Raw genomic sequence first — 17,755 nt, 5'->3', positions numbered from 1 at the left:
CAAACCTTGTGGTCTCAGCATTTAATGCTTTCTTCACTTTTTTTTTTTAGGTGCTGATATTGTGCAGTGGCTTATGAAGAACCTCAGCATTGAGGATCCAGGTAAGGTGACCAGCTGGGGAAGAACAGCTGCTTCATCTGTATTGTGTCTGCCATTAGACAGTAGATAATATTTTGCTGCGGTCTAAAATGCCAGTAGAACAAAGTTGATTTAAGCATTGGAGGGAAGGAGGAGGGAAAAGAGATAAAAATCAACATCTTAATTAAGTCTAATGCCTTACACTGCAACAACCAAAAAGCACTTTGTAGGAGTCTTAGCCTGTCTGTGAAATTGTTGCTGCCTAAGAAAGCCTGGTTGATTTTAAGGTTGTTCCCAGACATAGAAAAGAAGTGGTGGATGTGGTTAAGCAGGCAAACGCAGTGACAGGTTTTCATGATATGGAGAAAGGTAGCCATGACTGAAAGGACATACTGGCCAAGGATGACACAGACACCATCGTGGGACCACATGATGGCTGCGAATTTATCACAGCAGATAGATAAATGGATAATCAGCCATAAACAGTGATCAGTGTATGGGTCCAGTTCAAAGAGTTCACTCTTCAGAGAAATGAAAATTGTTTTGGCGCAGTTAAGAACTACTGGGAAAAGAAAGATTGGGAAAAAGGAGGAAAGATCTGCAGGTCCAGAAGTTTCTTTTCCTTTTCTGAAATGGGAAAAAAAATCCAGCATCTTACCTCCGGGTTTGTTTCTGCTGCCTACTGTCACCATGTAAAAGCAGAGACAGAGGCAGTGTTTTTTCACCCAGGGCGTCCCCATACACACATCCCTTCTCATGAGTCCAGTCAAGTCTCAAATCTGAATTTCAGCTGCAGACAGTAACTTTATTATCTGCCTGGGGGCACATGAGCAGGTGATGTGTATTTTGCAAGTCTGAGAAAGTTGATGTAGCTTTTCACAGCTGACATTGGCTGAAAATCTGTGCAGATGTACCTCTGGTTGTGAAGGTTGCCCTGACAGTTGTTGGATACATGCTCCCCTTTACCTCAGCACCATTTCCTCTAACAAATGGCAATGCTGCAGTGTCAGGATTTGTCTTTATGAATAAACATCCTGCTATTGACCTAGTGTTGTATGTGTTTGTCGCATTTGATAGAGGCAAGTGGCGTTCACTGATGGAACAGGCTTCTTGTCAGCTGTCACCTGTGGTGGATAATGTGCTTTGAATTGGATTTCAGACTCTAGAACTGGTGTGTGACAATTTGTAGACGTAAAACCAGCAGGTTAAACATTTGAGCAGTGTTTCTTCTGTATTGTAAGGCTGATTTCTGCTCTCCTGCCTTGTGTGGTAGAAGGTGTCAGGATGCGGTGTGGGTACGGAGAGGCATGAGTGCACCAGGTCTTCATGTGAATCATTGCCAGGGCTGCTGCTGCAAACAGAGTGTGCAGTGTGTGTCTTCCTGACATATCCCTGCTGTTCTCCCTCTTTCACAGGGGAAGCAATACACTTGGGAAGTCTTATCGCTGCACAGGGTTATGTCTTTCCGATCTCAGACCACGTCCTTACCCTGAAAGATGATGGGACGTTCTATCGTTTCCAGGTTGGTGAGCCCTCTGCCTTCCTTGTGGCCCCTTCTACTGTCCCTGCAGTAATACTGCTGAAATTACCCGCTCTTTATCCTTAAGCATCCATTAGGTCTATGAAGACAGGGATTGAAGCTATCTTGGTAGAGGCCTTAGGATGTTATGTAGTCCCTTCATAAAGATCTGCTCTTTTCTACTTTCTGACCCAGTTTTTACGTAAATGAACTGATATGTCCTGTGATTGTTTTTCATACGTGATTTCAACACTGTTGTACTCAGAGTTGAACAAAACCAGGAGAAAGAAAATGACTTTCAGGTTCTAACTCTGATACAGAATTGAGTAGCCACCCTCCTGTGAAAAATGGACCAAGGCAAACTTTGGAGTCGGACATTCAAGCTCTGGCATAGCAGAAAATTCAAATTTTTATCCTCTCTTGGTCACAATTGGTGTGGGAAGGGGCAAGCTTCAGGCTTTGGCTCTTTTACAGAAGATTTGTAACCTTGGCAGTCACCTAAGCTGGGACATCTCTATCCCTCAGTGTCCCTGTGCCTCCAGATGTGTTCAATTTTTAAAGCATCCTGCACTTGAGTTCCATGTCCTTTCCAAAAACTGCTGCTGTCAACCTTCTAGATAACTGTTTGTGCTGCAACAACTGCTTTTGGACAGATTGTATAACTTTAAAAAAAGCAATAAATTCAGACCTGGAGTCCTACTGCCTAATCCTGCTGGCTGAATTTGTATTTTTCTGTTAAGTGATCCCAGCCAGCTCCCTTACCTTTCCTGTGACCTCTCTTCTGTTCACCCTCCCATTTCTCCTTTACGTTTATTTTCTCTTATTTAGTTTTTATTTGAAAAGCCTGTTCTCCTCTTTGCATCTGATGTTGCTGCTGCTCATGCTCACTGTCCTACAGCTAATCATAGAATCATAGAATCTTCATGGTTGGAAAGGACCTTTGAGATCATCGAGTCCAACCATACACACACAGAAAAAACCCCTACGATCTCTGTCACTAGAGCATGCCCCGAAGTGCCAAATCTGACGTTTCTTAAATACCTCTAGGGATGGAGACTCAACCACCTCCCTGGGCAGGCTGTTCCAGTGCTTGACCACTCTTTCAGTAAAGTAATTCTTCCTAATATCTAACCTAAACCTCCCCTGCCGCAACTTCAGACCATTTCCTCTGGTCCTGTCATTATTCACCTGGGAGAAGAGGCCAACACCCACCTCTCTACAACCTCCTTTCAGGTAGTTGTAGAGGGCAATGAGGTCTCCCCTCAGCCTCCTCTTCTCCAAGCTAAACATGCCCAGCTCCCTCAGCCTCTCCTCATATCACTTGGTCTCCAGACCCCTCACCAGCCTGGCAGCTCTAATGTGGTATTGTGTTATCACATGAGACCAATGGCACCGTGAACAAAGAAGCCCAGGAGATCACAGACCTCCCCTTATCTCCCCCCACCTTCTGGTTACTTGGCATCATTCAGGCTAAGATTTTTCATGACAGCTCCCTTGCTTTTCTCAAAGTCCTATTCCTCCTGTCGTGCAAGACTTGACAGAAGCAGGGATAATACCGATTGTCCATTTAGTTGTATTTGTCTCTCTTTTAAAAGAATGACACCGTAAGAAGTTGTCCTGTGCAGGTCTCAGAAGCTAGATTTTAAAAGCAGAGTATAATTTAATTTCTTTTCGTTATTTTAAGCCCATGTAAACTACATCATCAAATTGTCTTGACTGCTTATTGACTTTTCTTTTCCTTATCTTTTCTACAACTTTTGCTTATTCTTTGCCTGTTGTCACTTCCTGTGACAGTTCTCCTCAGCCGTTTTCTGCAAAAATAACACGATAGAATCATTTTTCTTTTCCATTAGTCTCTTCTTGCCACTTTCTACCTCAACATCAGTCCCTCCTTCCAACAGTAGCTCATCATCTTGTGAAGTTCGTAAGATATATATCAGTGAGGAGCATTGAATCCTGTATTGTTTGATCCCTCCATGTTTTCTCACTGTACTTTGGTGCAAGGAATAGTCTTTGTGTGTGTAATATCCTATGCCCGTTTGTGGCATTACATCAGTAACACAAAACCGTGTTTTGTAATTTGTGTGATCACAGGAACATTATTTTTCATTCATGTTAAAACTGAAATACAGCCACACGTAGGTAATATCTTGTAATTAATTGTAACAACTGCAATATGCAGACCTGGATAGAAAACAAAAGCAGTAAGCTTAGCAGGGCTTCTGCATTCAGAACGAGACTAATCAGCTGAGTTTTGACCTCTGACATCTGTTATATTTAAAAAGTAAAATGTTTTCTAGGCTGCCAACTACACTGGTACCTGCTCCAAAAAAACAAGTGGTGTTTAGCATATATAAAAGGCTATAAGGATTCTCCTGCTCCTAAAAAAAAAAAAAAAAAATAAAATTCTAGGTGCCTCTGAATTCCTCCTGGGGAAAGAGGAGGTTCTGGAGTAGATGATAAGAGGTCCACATTCAGATGAGATGGCAACAGGGTCTAAAACATCATCAGGATAATGGACATCCTCCTCAAGAGGTGCTTGTATTACAGCATCTCTATTTACCTGCAGTGAGGAACGTTAAAGGTGATACCTTCCTGGAAAAGCTTCCTCGCGTTTACTGAGATCTGTGGCAGTGTTTCCCCTCAGGACAGAAGCTGGCCCATAGAATTTGTGATTCTTCCTTTTGTACTTGTAATGTTTTTCTGCATCTGAATTGTTTTTCATCTCTTAAATTAGAAAAATGCTTATGTTGTTTCTTAGGCACCGTACTTTTGGCCTTCAAACTGCTGGGAACCAGAAAACACAGATTATGGTGAGAGTATACTTACTTCATTGTAGAAAGTTAGTACAGAAAGTTTGTGATGGAAAAAATTGTCTGTAAAATAATTACTGTTGGCCATCTAAAGCCTTCATCAGCAGAATTTCTTGTCAGACTGCAGCATCAGAGGCAGATTTGTGCCCATCTCAAGTACGTGAAGCAAAATCGCAGGGTGTCTCAAGCCCACAGAGCTGTAGCCATCGAGTTCAGTGGGGCCAAGGTTTTACCTACCATTACCTTCATTCTCCCGTAGCTCTGTTCGTTTCAGCAGGATTTATGGCAAACAGAATACTGCTCCTTGGGAATCTTAAATAATACCAGTATTGCTTTTGTGGGAGAACATACTCTGATCTGTAGCTGAATCTGATATGTTGATCAATAAAAAGTTCCCTCATCTGGGCACTCATCTGGCTGATCAATAAACCAGTATATAACTGACGGCAACCTATAGTTAAAGTTCTTTGATATATAACATCAGACTTCTTTTTCCCATTTTTTTAAGATTACCAGCTGACAGCTGGTAAAAAAGAGAAGACTGAGCATGGTTTATGAGCTAATAAACTGCAACATGGTGTGTTAAACATGTGAGTGCCTGCAGACAGTGATAATACATAAAGAAAATATGTCAGTGTTGTTATCTTTTGCTGTCTGCATGCAATGTTGCTGTCTTTTGCAGAACTGTACTTCTTTCACAGTTAAATGATAAAATCAATTGTTGCATCCTGGTGTGGTGTTGGAAGAGGAAGTGAATCCATGTGTGTGCTCATAAAACAGGAGCTTCTGGAAGTGCTTCTTTTGAAATATCTTGTAATCTAAGATCAGTTTAGAACTCCTCCCTGAATAATCAGGGTTTTTTTCTTTCCCCGGCAATAATTATTCATCATTGTGGATTCTGGAAATCATTTGCTGGGGTGGAGAAGTAGCCTGCAATGGTGTCTGTCATGTAATAGTTCATTTGCAGCCCTCATCTGCAGGGAAGCTAGCGTAGACTTGCGTGTTTATCCCAGTAAGGGAACTGCTTAGGAGAAAACATGATGTTGTTCATTATATGCAAAATAATTTCCAGATTTTACAGTCACCATATATAACTGTCTGAACTGTGCTAAATATTAGAATAACAATCCAAAGAGGGAAGTTCTGCTTTTTCCTATAATACCTGACTGCTTTTGCAGTCAAATTATTGCACTGCAAGGGCATTGAGTGGAATGGTACACTTCAAAATAAAGCCATATATGAGCTGACCCACAGCTGGACAAGCTGCAACTGCATTAGCTCTGAGCCCTGTAGTGACAGACTTTCATCTGCCCCAGAAATCTCTAACATATGCTTATAATCAGTCTTTGCATATCAGAGGTCTGTACAGATGGAGTCTTCCCAGGAATTAATCCCAAACTAGCAGTAGACCCAAATAAAACTGAAATCCCAGCAGCTCTTCATACTTTCTCTATTTGCATGGATCCACTCACAGGACAGGAACTAACTTGCTAATGGCAGGTCACTGCCTAACATGAAGAAATACTGTGAGATGACTGACTCTCACTTTATTTGGTGTTGTAAATGGTTTACAGATGAAACTGCTCTTCAGATGTATAAATACACATACACATGAGCTGATCGTCTCTGGTTACCACGCGTTTTATGAAGCTTAGAATTGTAGGAATAGCATAGAATAGAATTACATGAGTAGCATGTTTTTATACATATATTTTTAAATAGAAGAATAGGTTTCCAATGGAAAACATCTATGACGGTGTCAGAAAATTGTATTTATCAGGAAACCAAAGCCCCATAGTTTTCAAAGAAAAGCAGAAATTTTCTCCAAAAGATTTATTGCAGTGTTATGTAGATGATGCTTTGCCTTCTGCTCCGCTCCAGCTTAGTATGCTGATGGGCAGTTAAGTACCTGGCCCTGCAGCACGGGAGAGAGCACAACACAAGGAAGCTCGAGAATGCACATTTAAATCCATCCCAAAATGAGAGCACTGGACACCTCTCTTGCGCAGAGTTCAGACCTGGCTGTATACCCAGGATGTGCTGGGGACCTTGTGTTTCAGCCTCTAATGGAAATGGGGTGAGCTAGCAGTCCAGCTGAGGCTTTCCCAGCAGGCAGCCCGGGACTGGTTTGGTGTCATGCACTGGGCTTATCGTGACCCTCAGAATCCCAAACCACATCAGTTTCTGCAGTGTCTGCCTATGGTGAAATGCGAGAAGGCTTTTCTTAACAGTTTGAAATGCGTAGAATAAGTGGATGAAGCATATGAAAAAAAAACGCTCAGATCCTGCCTTTAAGATCTGGCCCGTATTTCTGTTTTCATTTCAGTATCCTGATTATTTTTTTTCTTTTTTAAACGAAAGGGGAAAAGAAGTGCAGGGCTGCTCGCTTTGGCAGGCATATCCCCAAAGTGCTGAGGGGAACAGGTTGCTAATGCTAAATCTTTTACCAGCCCCAGAAGCAATTGTGCCTTTCTCAAACATCTTGTTAGGTCCTGGCATCTACTCTCAGCACTTTTAAATGAGATGTCCCAGATGTTTACGGCCTCCGAGATTACTAGTGGGTAACGTCAGCTGGGTATTCAGCCCTCTCATTCCTTGCCTCATGTTGCTTTCTGATGAGAACAAACTGTGCATGGGGTGCTTTTTTCTTTTTTTAAGATCTAGTACTAATAATCTGTCTGTAATTTGTTTTCCTTTCTGTTTCTCCCTTTAGCCATCTATCTTTGCAAACGGACGATGCAGAACAAAGCTAGGCTGGAGCTGGCGGATTATGAAGCCGTAGGTACACTGCTGCTAGAGTTTAAAGCTGAGGGGTGCAGGGAGAGCTTTGCTTGCCAGTTGAGTGCTGCCATTTTGTGCCTTGGGGTCAGCCTTTACTGTGTCTTTTTTTTTTTTTCAGTTGTCAAAATTGTATTGAGGTTGATCTGGAACATGATTGGGGAACATCCCCGGCTTTGCAACATCTCAAATTAAAGCATCTGCTGTACAGCCAGATCGCCAAGACTTGGGGAGATTACATAGAGGTTTACATTGGTTTCCTCTTTCCAGTTAACAGTTCCTGGTTTATATAGCAGATATTAACACATGAAAATGATGACTTTCGGGTGCATTATTGGGCAATTAAGTTGCTGATGACTCATCTAGTTACAGACCTTAAAAGGAAATTTTTCAGATTTTAGACTTGCGCTGTTTTCAATATGCCATATAAAAACTATTGCGCAAGCTTATTCAGGGCATGTTTTCTGTTATGAAATGATTATCCATAAAAATATCCTCAACCTTGGCTTCAGATTGTGCAGGGTTTTGTTGGATAGGAGTGGGAAGATGGCGGCAGGAGGGGCAGGGCTGGTGTGAGTGTAATGTTCTGACCAGCTGAACTTTTCTTTCTATTATATTGACTTTTTTTTTTTGCTAGCTCAACAGTGTAACAGCTGAATTTCAAATGTGAAGGTTTTTGTTGGAGTGTTTGTTTATAAAGCTGGTTCTGGGGGACTTCTGGGTTTGTGTTTATTACAATGAAAACATTTATATTGCAGATATTTTAGGGTTTTTTTCCATGTATGAACTTTTTCCCTCTTCCTTATCTTCCACATTTTGGGGCTTTTGTGCACGTGGATATATATACATGCCATTTCATCCTTCCAGTGAAGAGCATGCAAAAATCACCACTTACCTAGTCCACCCTGGAAATGCATCCGGAGTTCCCAAGAGTTCTAATCTTGAAGTATGGGCATAAAGGAAGGAATATAATAATCTGCATGCATTTACACATCCTTTTGCTGAGCTTTTGCTTCTGAATATTGTTGATTTCATTATTAAAACCATTAAAATTGCTTAGAGCCAACCAATTAACTGTAAGTACTCTAAAGATCTATCATAAAGCAACAAAAGGCCGTTCAGCAGCGCACACACTCCCACACACATGCAGCGAGGCTATGGCTAAGTACTTTTGCACGTCGCTGTCTACTGAGAGTAGCAATGCTCCAGTGATGGCAAATAATTAGATCTTGGCAATCTCTCATTTTTCTTGTGAATATTGCATTGCACAATTAGAGACTGCTTCTGCATTCAAACTTTGCTCTCTTAATTAGAGACAATCAGATAAGAATGGCACCGACTCTTCCGAGTCATTATGGGCGCTGAAGCAGATCATGCAATGGAGATATAAGCTGAGCACAAGGGAGAGAAACAGGAGTGGGAAGGAGCCCTGTATATCTAATACACATTTTTGGAGATGTGATATGAGAATGCTTCCCCGTGGGCATCGGCACTGACCTGGAGTTTCCACAGACAGTCTCTACAAAGCACCTCAGGGGACATCTTCTCATTTTTAGGTTCTGCTTGCAGGATTCATAGACAACCCCTAACCCCAGACCCCTAACTGGAAGAGCAGGGGTCTTGATGATATGATTAGGCTTGCATAATTGCATTCCATTTTGTTTCTAATTGGCCAAACGTAAGCGTGATTCAAATATTGCTTCAATTGGGGATGTTTCATTGGCTTCAGCATATTTACTCCAGAGGGCACATGTGAACATAATTTAAAATAAAATTAAAAAAAAAGAAACCCACAAAAAATTGGTTTTGCAGATAATTACAAGTAGTTCTTCCTTGTAGCCACAGTTAAGGAAATCATCACGGTTCAGCACAGCTGTAAATCATTTGCTTAACTGTTTTTTTCCATCTATATGGACTGAAACTCTTACATGGACTTGGTGGTAACAGGGCCAAGCTTTATTCCTTGTGTTATACAAGAGTTCAAAATAAATAGGAGGAAGGTTTCTTCTAGCATTGAAATGCATGTGCTTAAGCACTTTCTTGAAATAAAGGGAACAGGTGTAAAAAGAAAATCAATAGTGTTCATTTCAGTGAAAATTTGCAACAGTTGAACCAGCTGTAATGGAGAAGAGCATCAGGTTAATGGTCTCCTAGGCCTCCTTGTCAGGGTGGGTGTGGATATGTGGCTTTGGGGGGCTATTTGAGCCTGAAATTCTGTTCACGTCCTGAGTTATCTTGAGTTGTGATGAAGTCACATCCACCTCCAAATGTTCAGATCACGACGCTCTCTGTAATGGGTCTGGACCAGAGCTCTTACTTCAGACGCAGAGCGAGGCTGCATCTGGACCCAGTCTTTGCAGCGAGCGACGTTCATTGTTCAGACAAACAAGCTATTTCCTTTTATGAATCATCCTGGCAATCCCCAGCCTTCAGTGCTGTGCAGCTGCGTGATGCTCTCGGCGGTGAGCAGGACTGGGGAAAGCAAGGGATGCTCAGGCTTTGCACCTTAGCAAAAAGCCTGAAGAGAAGAGAGTGGGGGGGGGGGAGGAAGGGAAAGTAGGGATGAGAGGGAAACGTGCACGTGGCAGCCATCTGCTATCAGAAATGAAAGTCATCAGCTTCACAAAGCTTCTCAGTGTTATCTTTTGGGAACAAGTCCATCACTATTTTCATAGCAGAGCTCAGGCTGTCTTCATCACGCTCCATTACTTCTCCCTGACAGGGCCCTCTTGGCTGCAGCCTGAAAGGATGTGTTACAGCCTTGCTTTGCCTGCAGGATAGTTCACCTGAAACCAACTCCGACTTCCGTGTCTTCAGTTTTCCAGCTTAAAAAAAAAAAAAAGGAATAAACTAAGCAGCCTACACACTAACTGTGCTCTTAAGCAGCAGTTATAATTACAGGGATTAATTGATTAATTGTTCTTACTATTTTCATCTTTTGTCAGGAAAACTTAGCAAGACTTCAGAGAGCATTTGCAAGAAAGTGGGAATTCATCTTCATGCAAGCTGAGGCCCAAGTGAAGTGAGTAATCCTGGAGCACTAAACTGCCCCAGTATTTAGAGCTGTGAAGGGAAGGGGATTCTGTAAAGATAATATTTTTCTGTCAAAGTCTTTACTGCGACTAAGCTCAGAAGGTGTTGGTGAATTTTAATCACCAGCAGACCAGAAAGAATAGAGAGCCAATTCTGAAGGTTTGTGCCAGAATCCAAAAGATGGATTTAATTATCTGTACATGGAAATGTTGGTCAGGAGCTCCTGGAACTGGATTCATCATGGGAGCTTGGGCAGTTCACTTGCCTGTTCTGCTTCTACTTTTGTGTAGTGTTTTTGTTTTGTGTAAATGGCGAGAACAGAACTTTATCGTCTGTCTGCGTTACTCCATGCTTGTAAAGTATTTCTGAGTTTAAAAATACTGCCACTTGAAAGTGATTATAAGGGTGGTATTTACAGTAGACTGGATTTGGTTTTCTCCTTTATACCAGTCCCCATTGGACTCCATTGTACCTCTACTCTGTGTAGTCTGACTTGTGCTACTAAATTAGTGTGGAAAATTGGGTACCACTTATATGAAACTTCCTTAGATTTAGTATTTGGGTTTTTGCTTTTCTCAGCTCATAATTGAAACCTACATTTTTTTTCCTCATCTCCCCTTGTGAAAATAGTTTGAAGCCTCTTAATGTTTTGAACATGTTTTCATTATTGCTTCAAAATGGGTATGGTCCAGGGTAGACTTGTGTCTACAAACTAGTGTCTAAACCCCTACATGTCTGTTTCATGCGAGTAGTTGTCACCTATAAAATGGAAAAGTTGGTGCATGAGAACACCAGTACTGACATTCTGTACCACTAGAAAGAATTTGCACTTTCAGCATTAGATGCTAAAAAGTTAAGGAACATAATTGCTTGAGGGTGTGGCCGAGGTATGTGTCTCCATCTTTGATTAACTCTTTGGAATTTTGATTAATTCTTTACTTAATAATATTGTAATTATGCACTATTTAAGTACATAGTAATTACCCTTTAAATTACAAGGTAATTAAGAGATTTTTTCTGACCAGAATGACAGTGTTCTGTTTGGAAGAGAAAATTAGAAGTTACGATAGCAATTGTACTTTCAGTTACTTAAAAGTTTACTGTCAAGATAAGAAAAAAAATCAACAACCAACCTTAAGTCAAAACAGAATTCTGCATTCTGTCTACAGCATACAGCTATTACCTAAGAAAGAAATGTAAATATCTATTCTTTATGTGATCACTAATGCTTAGTCATCTTTTCTGCATTATGTTTTCATTGAAACGTAAGTATGGACTGGCCACTGTCAACTTTTTTTGCTGGCTAGTTTCAGCTTCTTGGTTCCCAGTTCACGTAATGCTTCAGTCATCAGATTTCCAACAAGGCAATGCTGGAATTCACAGTGTAATTCACCGTCCTGAATTATCTGAAAAGGAAAACCAAACAGAAATACATGAAAACACTCCTCCTACATATCAAGTTCTGCTTCACCTTCCGTGTCTTCGTTTGCACATACATGGCTCAAAAACTGCATCCACATTTGTGTCTTTGCAGTTTAAAATGTGAATTGGGGATTTGAGCCGAGAACCTGGGTTCAGCACTAAGCACCCATGAAGACAATTCATGGAGCCTTCAAAGAGCCCCTCCAGTTTGTGTGCACTGTGTGGTGTGAGGTTGGCAGAAGACTTCACCCTCCCCTTTGGCCGGGCACGAAGGACTCACTCCAAAACAAGAGGTTTTGGGCTGGTGTCCATGTTTGCTCTTCAGCGCAGTGCAGTGACTGCTGTCTGACAGCAGGTACAGAGCCTGTACAGAGCTGGTTTCTCATCCCAGCCTTGCAGAGGTGATATCCAGAGAGTGATCCCAAACTTTGGAGGACTCGGGTTTTTTTATGGGGAGGAGTGTTCAGAAACTTCCATTTCAGACCCCCATTGGTACATTCCCAGCACAGACTTAGCTAAGGATCACTGCCCCTCCTTAAGAAAAACAGGAGAGGGGAGAACCTAATGGTCAGAAATCCCAGCTCGCATGGGTTTTTTTCCCCACCCTTTTGATTCTTCCGGGTGGCAGCAGTGCGGGAATCCAGCACAGGGACACTGTCAGCTTCTCGATCCTCCTCTGGAGATGAAAGCGGTTCCTATTTTCCTGTGCCTCATCCAGGTAGATCTTGCAAGCCAGTGGTGACTTTGCTGTGCTTGTGTAGAGCTGAGCACGGGAGTGGGGCACCAGACACACATTGCTCAGTGCTGCCGAGAGACAGGGGAGCAGTTGCTCTGAACATCCCCCGGCAGCCTTTGCATGTACTTCGAGTGAGTCGACTCACTGGCTGCATCAGGGATGAAATTATTGGGTTGCAGTTGTGCTGGCCCAGTTGCACGTCTCTTGAGTGAGCACTGGCTTGCACGAGGCCATGCAGCAAGTTTGGCCACCTGTGCTGTCACCCTTCCCTCCGCCAACCCCACGGCGGGCGGGCAGAGCCCGGAGGAGGGTGTCCTCAGGTGCTGCCTGTGATGTTGCTGCTGGGAATGCCTGGGATAGCTGCCCCTTCGCAGTCTATGGTCATACCAGCAGTGCTACTGGGGCACCAGGGTGCAACGGGACCTCCCGACATGGACCTCCGTCTGGCAGCAGCCAAGAGCTTCACCTGGAGTAAAGAGGTCCCTGTGTGTCTCTGGACAGAGCCAAAGACAAACATGAACTTCCCCAGCTTGCCAAATCAGGGTCTGGGAACGGAGTACCAGGAAAGGTCGTTTTCCTCACCAGATGAAAAAGCAGAGGTTAAAATAAATTTCCCACCTTAATAGGAAAATCTCTTTTGATACATATTGGAGCAAACATCAGTGATATTTTGTTCATGGCACATGGCCTTGCAAGTGGGACTGTGACATTTCTGTACAAAAAAGTGTATTTATGAATTTTTTTTGTCACGGGGTTAAAACCCCAGCTAGGAACAGTAACAAAGAAAAGCATACTTGTATGTTGACTCATATGTCTACGCTTTTGTTTTCAGAATCGACAGGAAAAAGGATAAAACAGAAAGAAAGATTTTGGACAGCCAGGAAAGAGCATTCTGGGATGTGCACAGGCCTGTGGTAAAGCTCTTTTTTACTGATGAGACTTTCCAGGTTTTGACAGGAAAGTTTTGATACTAGTAAACACTGTGCCATTTATTGCACAAAGACATTACCTTTAAAGTCACCACGTGGATTTTTGCTCTCAGTTCAAAACAAGCTCAGTGTCTACAAGATTATTTTAAGACTTTCTAGGCGTGTGAATGCATGGAACGCTTGATTTGGAAATACGTGATAAACATTAAGTTTTGAAGATTATTTATTGTGCGTACAAAAGAAAAGCAGCTTACCCAGTTTGGCTCAGACCTCCTAGAAAAAGCTCTCCTCTTAGCTGAGAGATTTCCTTTTGGTGGCAAAGTTATGAGTAAATGGATTTGATGCTGAGATGCCGACTTTGGGTATATGCACTCTCTTGTTTAGGAAGCATAATTGATGGGACGCAAACTTCAGGAAAGAATTTTGGACAAGTATATTTTGGTATATTTTAGAAAGGTAAGGTAGTGTGTGGATTGTAAACGGAGGACTAATACGATTGCCATCTCTTTTCAGCCGGGCTGTGTGAACACCACAGAAATGGACATTAGAAAATGTCGTCGTATGAAAAACCCACAGAAGGTGAAAAAGGTCAGTTTGAGTTTCTGGGGTTTTTTTTTGTTTTTTTAAAGGCAAATCACACTTGACACCTACAGTAGATCAGAGTTTCCCGATAGGAACAAAAAAAAAGTGTTTTGCAAATATCAATTGTGTTTTGTTCTAATCTGTGAATTTAGTATTCCTGTTTTGCCATCAGAGGGGTACAGTCTGGGTGATTGGGTACAGCTGAGAAGGGCATTAAGGAGCTCTGTGTTGCAGATGTCTACTGGCTCTGCACTCCCATAAAATTAAAAGCAGTTGGCAAAAGTACCTAGGTCCCATTTTCAGAAATTATTTGGGCACAGATTTATCAGAGATGTTTACTTGCCTTAATCATTTCAAAGGCTGGATCATTAGCAACTTGGGTGCCTTTGACTTCCAGCAAGGTATAGCTCTTTTGTGTACATATTAGTTTTGGAGGTGACACCAGACTCCTGAACTTCCACTGGAAGTTAAATTGCAGCAGAGCTATTCACACGTCTCTTATAAATGTTAAATAAAAAGCAAAAGCATTAAATGAAAGGGGAACTGATATTACTTTCAGTGCAGGCCTCTGTCCTTAAAATGAATGGCTACAAGTCAATCTGCAGGTTTTAGTTTTGAGAGGTTCATTTGAACTTAACCCATTGACACCTGGTTAAGCTCTTTCTTCAATTTGTAGTTTTACAATATGACATTAAACCGAGCAGAAGAAAATGACATAGGATTAGGTTCTTATCTTTTCTTTCTCTGCTTGGTTCACCACAATGACCATTCCCGGTGTTCATCCTACAAGCCTTGACACACACAGCCCTCAGAGCTCCTAAAAATTATCAGCTTCATTTTAACATTTAAAATAAACCCATTTCTTAACATGCCTGCAGACTTTCCAAGTGCAGGCGCCTGCAAGCACAGCCCGATCTGTAAATTTTGCTCCAGGCTGAATGATTATTGACCTGTATGGATATAAACAGTAGGAAATTGCTGGCTTGTTACCTTACTGGTTTGCATACTGCACTTTTCCTCATTGCATAACAGGGAAAAATGCCGTAATCTCTTCTGTTTGTTTATTGGTTCCTCACAGTCAGTGTATGGGGTTACAGAGGAGTCTCAGCCCCAAAGCCCTGTACATGTGCCCTCACAACCTGTACGCAAAACTACAAAAGAAGATTTCCGGAAACAAGTAAGTAGATGTCTGTATCACAACTCTCTGGGAACTGTTATCTTGGAAAAAAAAAACCCACATACGAAGTTATGGAGATATCAGCAAAACCAGTTCTATGCATCACCTGTCCTTGATCTTCACATACTTTATGCAAAGTAGTAAGTATTTAAAGATATATTTATATATTAATTGAGCAGTGCAGCTGTATGATGATACGTGTTATGGGTAATACTGACCTTTGAATCTAGTATTGCTCTCTCTATGGACCAGTAGACAGATTAATTTTCAGATCACTGAGGATATCTGAAAAGTGGGCAGTGACAAAGACGAGGGAAGAAGATGGCATACTGGGGCACAGGCTGGGGATGGGCAGGGAGGAAAGGCATCATTTGGTGCATGACTGTTAGACTGTACAGTCAGAACTTTTAGGGAACTGGAAAGAAGTTATTTGCACCATCACTCCAAGGAATGGCCAGCCCTCGCACAACTTTGCTCCAGCACAGGGAGCTCTCCCTCGAAATTCCTTTGCTGTAACGAGCAGCATTCACTGAATTACAGGCAGGAATCTCTAGGTTAGCATTTTAGTAAAGTTTTAAATGTTTCTTAGGCAGCTGTTTTCAGGGTGGTCTTCTGAACAAAACCTCAACACTAAATTTCTTGAGCTTTTTTCCATCATAGGCTGATGAGTACTGTGAAGTACTCATCATGAGCACATAGGCTGCAGACTACTGTTGAGAACCAGTTGATAGCAGAGTGCTAATGTGCTGTAAAACCATTATTGGTCTTGTGATGCCAGTCAGTTTGAGAAATGGAAGAGAGGAGTGTGGTGTAAAAAGGGGATCACGTTGCACCATGAGTAGTCTAGGAACCTCGGCCTCAAATATGTGCCTTTCCTACTTTTAATTATGTCTTCTGAAGCTTCCCCTGGGTCTCTGCCGTAGGAAATTGAGACTCCTGTTGGAAGCAGTTAATAAGCTTTTTCTAATACCTAGGGAAGAGTCCCATTTCCTTCTAAGTTACTTTCAAGCTGTTTGGAAAGAGAAATCAATAGTGCGTTGGGATATGATCAATGCATGCTGTAGAGCTCCTGGATTGTAAATGTCCTTGTCATCTCTCTCCTCAGATAACTTTTCTGAACGTGCAGATAGAGAGACATTGTTTAAAGATGTCCAAAGTAGCAGAAAGGTGAGTGTCCCCATTTGCATGATTTCCTCATCTCCAGTTTGGTGTTTCCAGAAACAGAGAGCGGGCAGGAATGCACAAAGGCTGGTTCCCCCTTCAATCCTTCATCAGTCCTTCCCCTTCCTTAACTGGCTGTGCTGCCTGTCTGCTGACCACTGACACTTCTGCACTTGCTCTCCTGCCACTGGCAAAAAGTAGGTGAAAAATGAGCATGCTGTTGTACTGTAAAACCAAAAGAAATATCATTCACAAAAGAAAGAACCCTTGCAGTACTTTTGTTTCCCACCCCTGCACAACCCTAGAGTTTATTTGCAGAAAAGGCATTCCTGTTTCAATTTGAAAATACCTTTTTTTTTTTTTTTTTTAATGGGTGAACTCTCTGTGCTCATCTCTTGTTTTTCTGGCACAGATCTGGGGAAGAAGCTGCGTTTTCGTCTTGTTGCATATGGTGTTCGTGTCCGCGTTCATACTGGTGTTGTAGGGCCGGTTTCTGCTCCCACTTATACCTATGGAATCCTATGGGAAGTACTGAGGTTGTTCCTGGGCTACTCAAGGCAGTGTTTTAAGAGGTGGATTTCTCACAGAGGCAAATCAAGGCACAATTTGACGTGCAGAATATTTAGTTCTGGTAGGAAAGTACGAATAGGTAAAGACCAAGCTCAAATTTAATAGAGAATGACAGCTCCTTTACTTAGATTCTTGTAAGTTATGCTCTTTGGTAGGGGAATCACCGAGACAAATGTAGGGATCAGCGTGCTCTTCAGTAACATCACTTCTAGAGCAAAACTGTGTTGAACATGAGGGACCTGATAAGGGCTGGTGCCTTGTAGAGAAATAATAGAGGAATTTAAAAACCATATGAAATGTGCTTTGCAGTGCCTGCACCTGTAATTAGCATGTGTGTACTAAACTAGGCAAATTAAATGGCGAGACCCCCAAAGTAAGTTCCTATTGGCTCATAAAGTTTAACAACTAAAGTGAAAATTTATCCAATTAAATAGAAAATATTCAGAGGCTCCTTGAAATCCTGCACGTACACTACATTGTACGATTGAAATTAGCACATTCGTATTTATGTTTTGGGCTTTCTCATTCTTTTTTATTAAGAAGATACATTTGTGCTTTACCAAAAAATGTCATTTTCTACTGAATTTACTTACAATGACCTTAATATACTGAGACAGTAGTAATTTCCAGGCTGGTAATTTACAAGCAAGCAGGTCTGTTCTGCTTGAATTTTTTCTCGGTAGGTATTTATTCAATAAGATGGACTCAGTAAAACTCATTCACTTGTGAACATCGAATCCTCTCCACATAACATACCTGTTGTTCTAGTTCATAAGGAGCTACTGACACTATAAATGTAACATTGTCGATGCCACAAAAACCCTAGTAGTTTTCAGTAAAACTGGACAGAAAATTTTCCTGGTTTAAAAGGGCTCAGGCTTTTTTTTGTTGTTGTTGTTGTTGGTCCCAAACTGGAGAAGAAAATGTTGCTATCAAAACCTGTGCAAATTGATGACC

At 41.7% G+C, this 17,755-nt stretch overlaps 1 protein-coding gene across 12 annotated transcripts in view; it reads left to right on the top strand.

Annotated features, from left to right (window-relative positions):
• The window catches only part of RGS6 (regulator of G protein signaling 6), a 293,044-nt gene that overhangs the window by 213,055 nt on the left and 62,234 nt on the right, over nucleotides 1–17,755 (top strand). For 9 of the 12 annotated variants that reach the window (XM_074584760.1, XM_074584757.1, XM_074584758.1 and 6 more), the window contains 9 exons: nucleotides 51–101; nucleotides 1,494–1,600; nucleotides 4,359–4,410; nucleotides 7,124–7,188; nucleotides 10,134–10,210; nucleotides 13,212–13,293; nucleotides 13,822–13,896; nucleotides 14,969–15,067; nucleotides 16,173–16,234. In XM_074584760.1, the coding sequence (XP_074440861.1) occupies nucleotides 51–101; nucleotides 1,494–1,600; nucleotides 4,359–4,410; nucleotides 7,124–7,188; nucleotides 10,134–10,210; nucleotides 13,212–13,293; nucleotides 13,822–13,896; nucleotides 14,969–15,067; nucleotides 16,173–16,234 (670 nt within the window). The remainder of the gene's footprint in view (nucleotides 1–50; nucleotides 102–1,493; nucleotides 1,601–4,358; nucleotides 4,411–7,123; nucleotides 7,189–10,133; nucleotides 10,211–13,211; nucleotides 13,294–13,821; nucleotides 13,897–14,968; nucleotides 15,068–16,172; nucleotides 16,235–17,755) is intronic. The other 3 variants (XM_074584769.1, XM_074584764.1, XM_074584770.1) reach the window with 1 other exon arrangement.

The sequence above is a fragment of the Larus michahellis genome, chromosome 4 (genome assembly GCF_964199755.1).
Source record: "Larus michahellis chromosome 4, bLarMic1.1, whole genome shotgun sequence".
Taxonomy (NCBI): Eukaryota; Metazoa; Chordata; class Aves; order Charadriiformes; family Laridae; genus Larus; species Larus michahellis.
The sequence above is the reverse complement of the archived record's forward strand: the minus strand, read 5'-3'. Positions and strand labels throughout refer to the sequence as shown.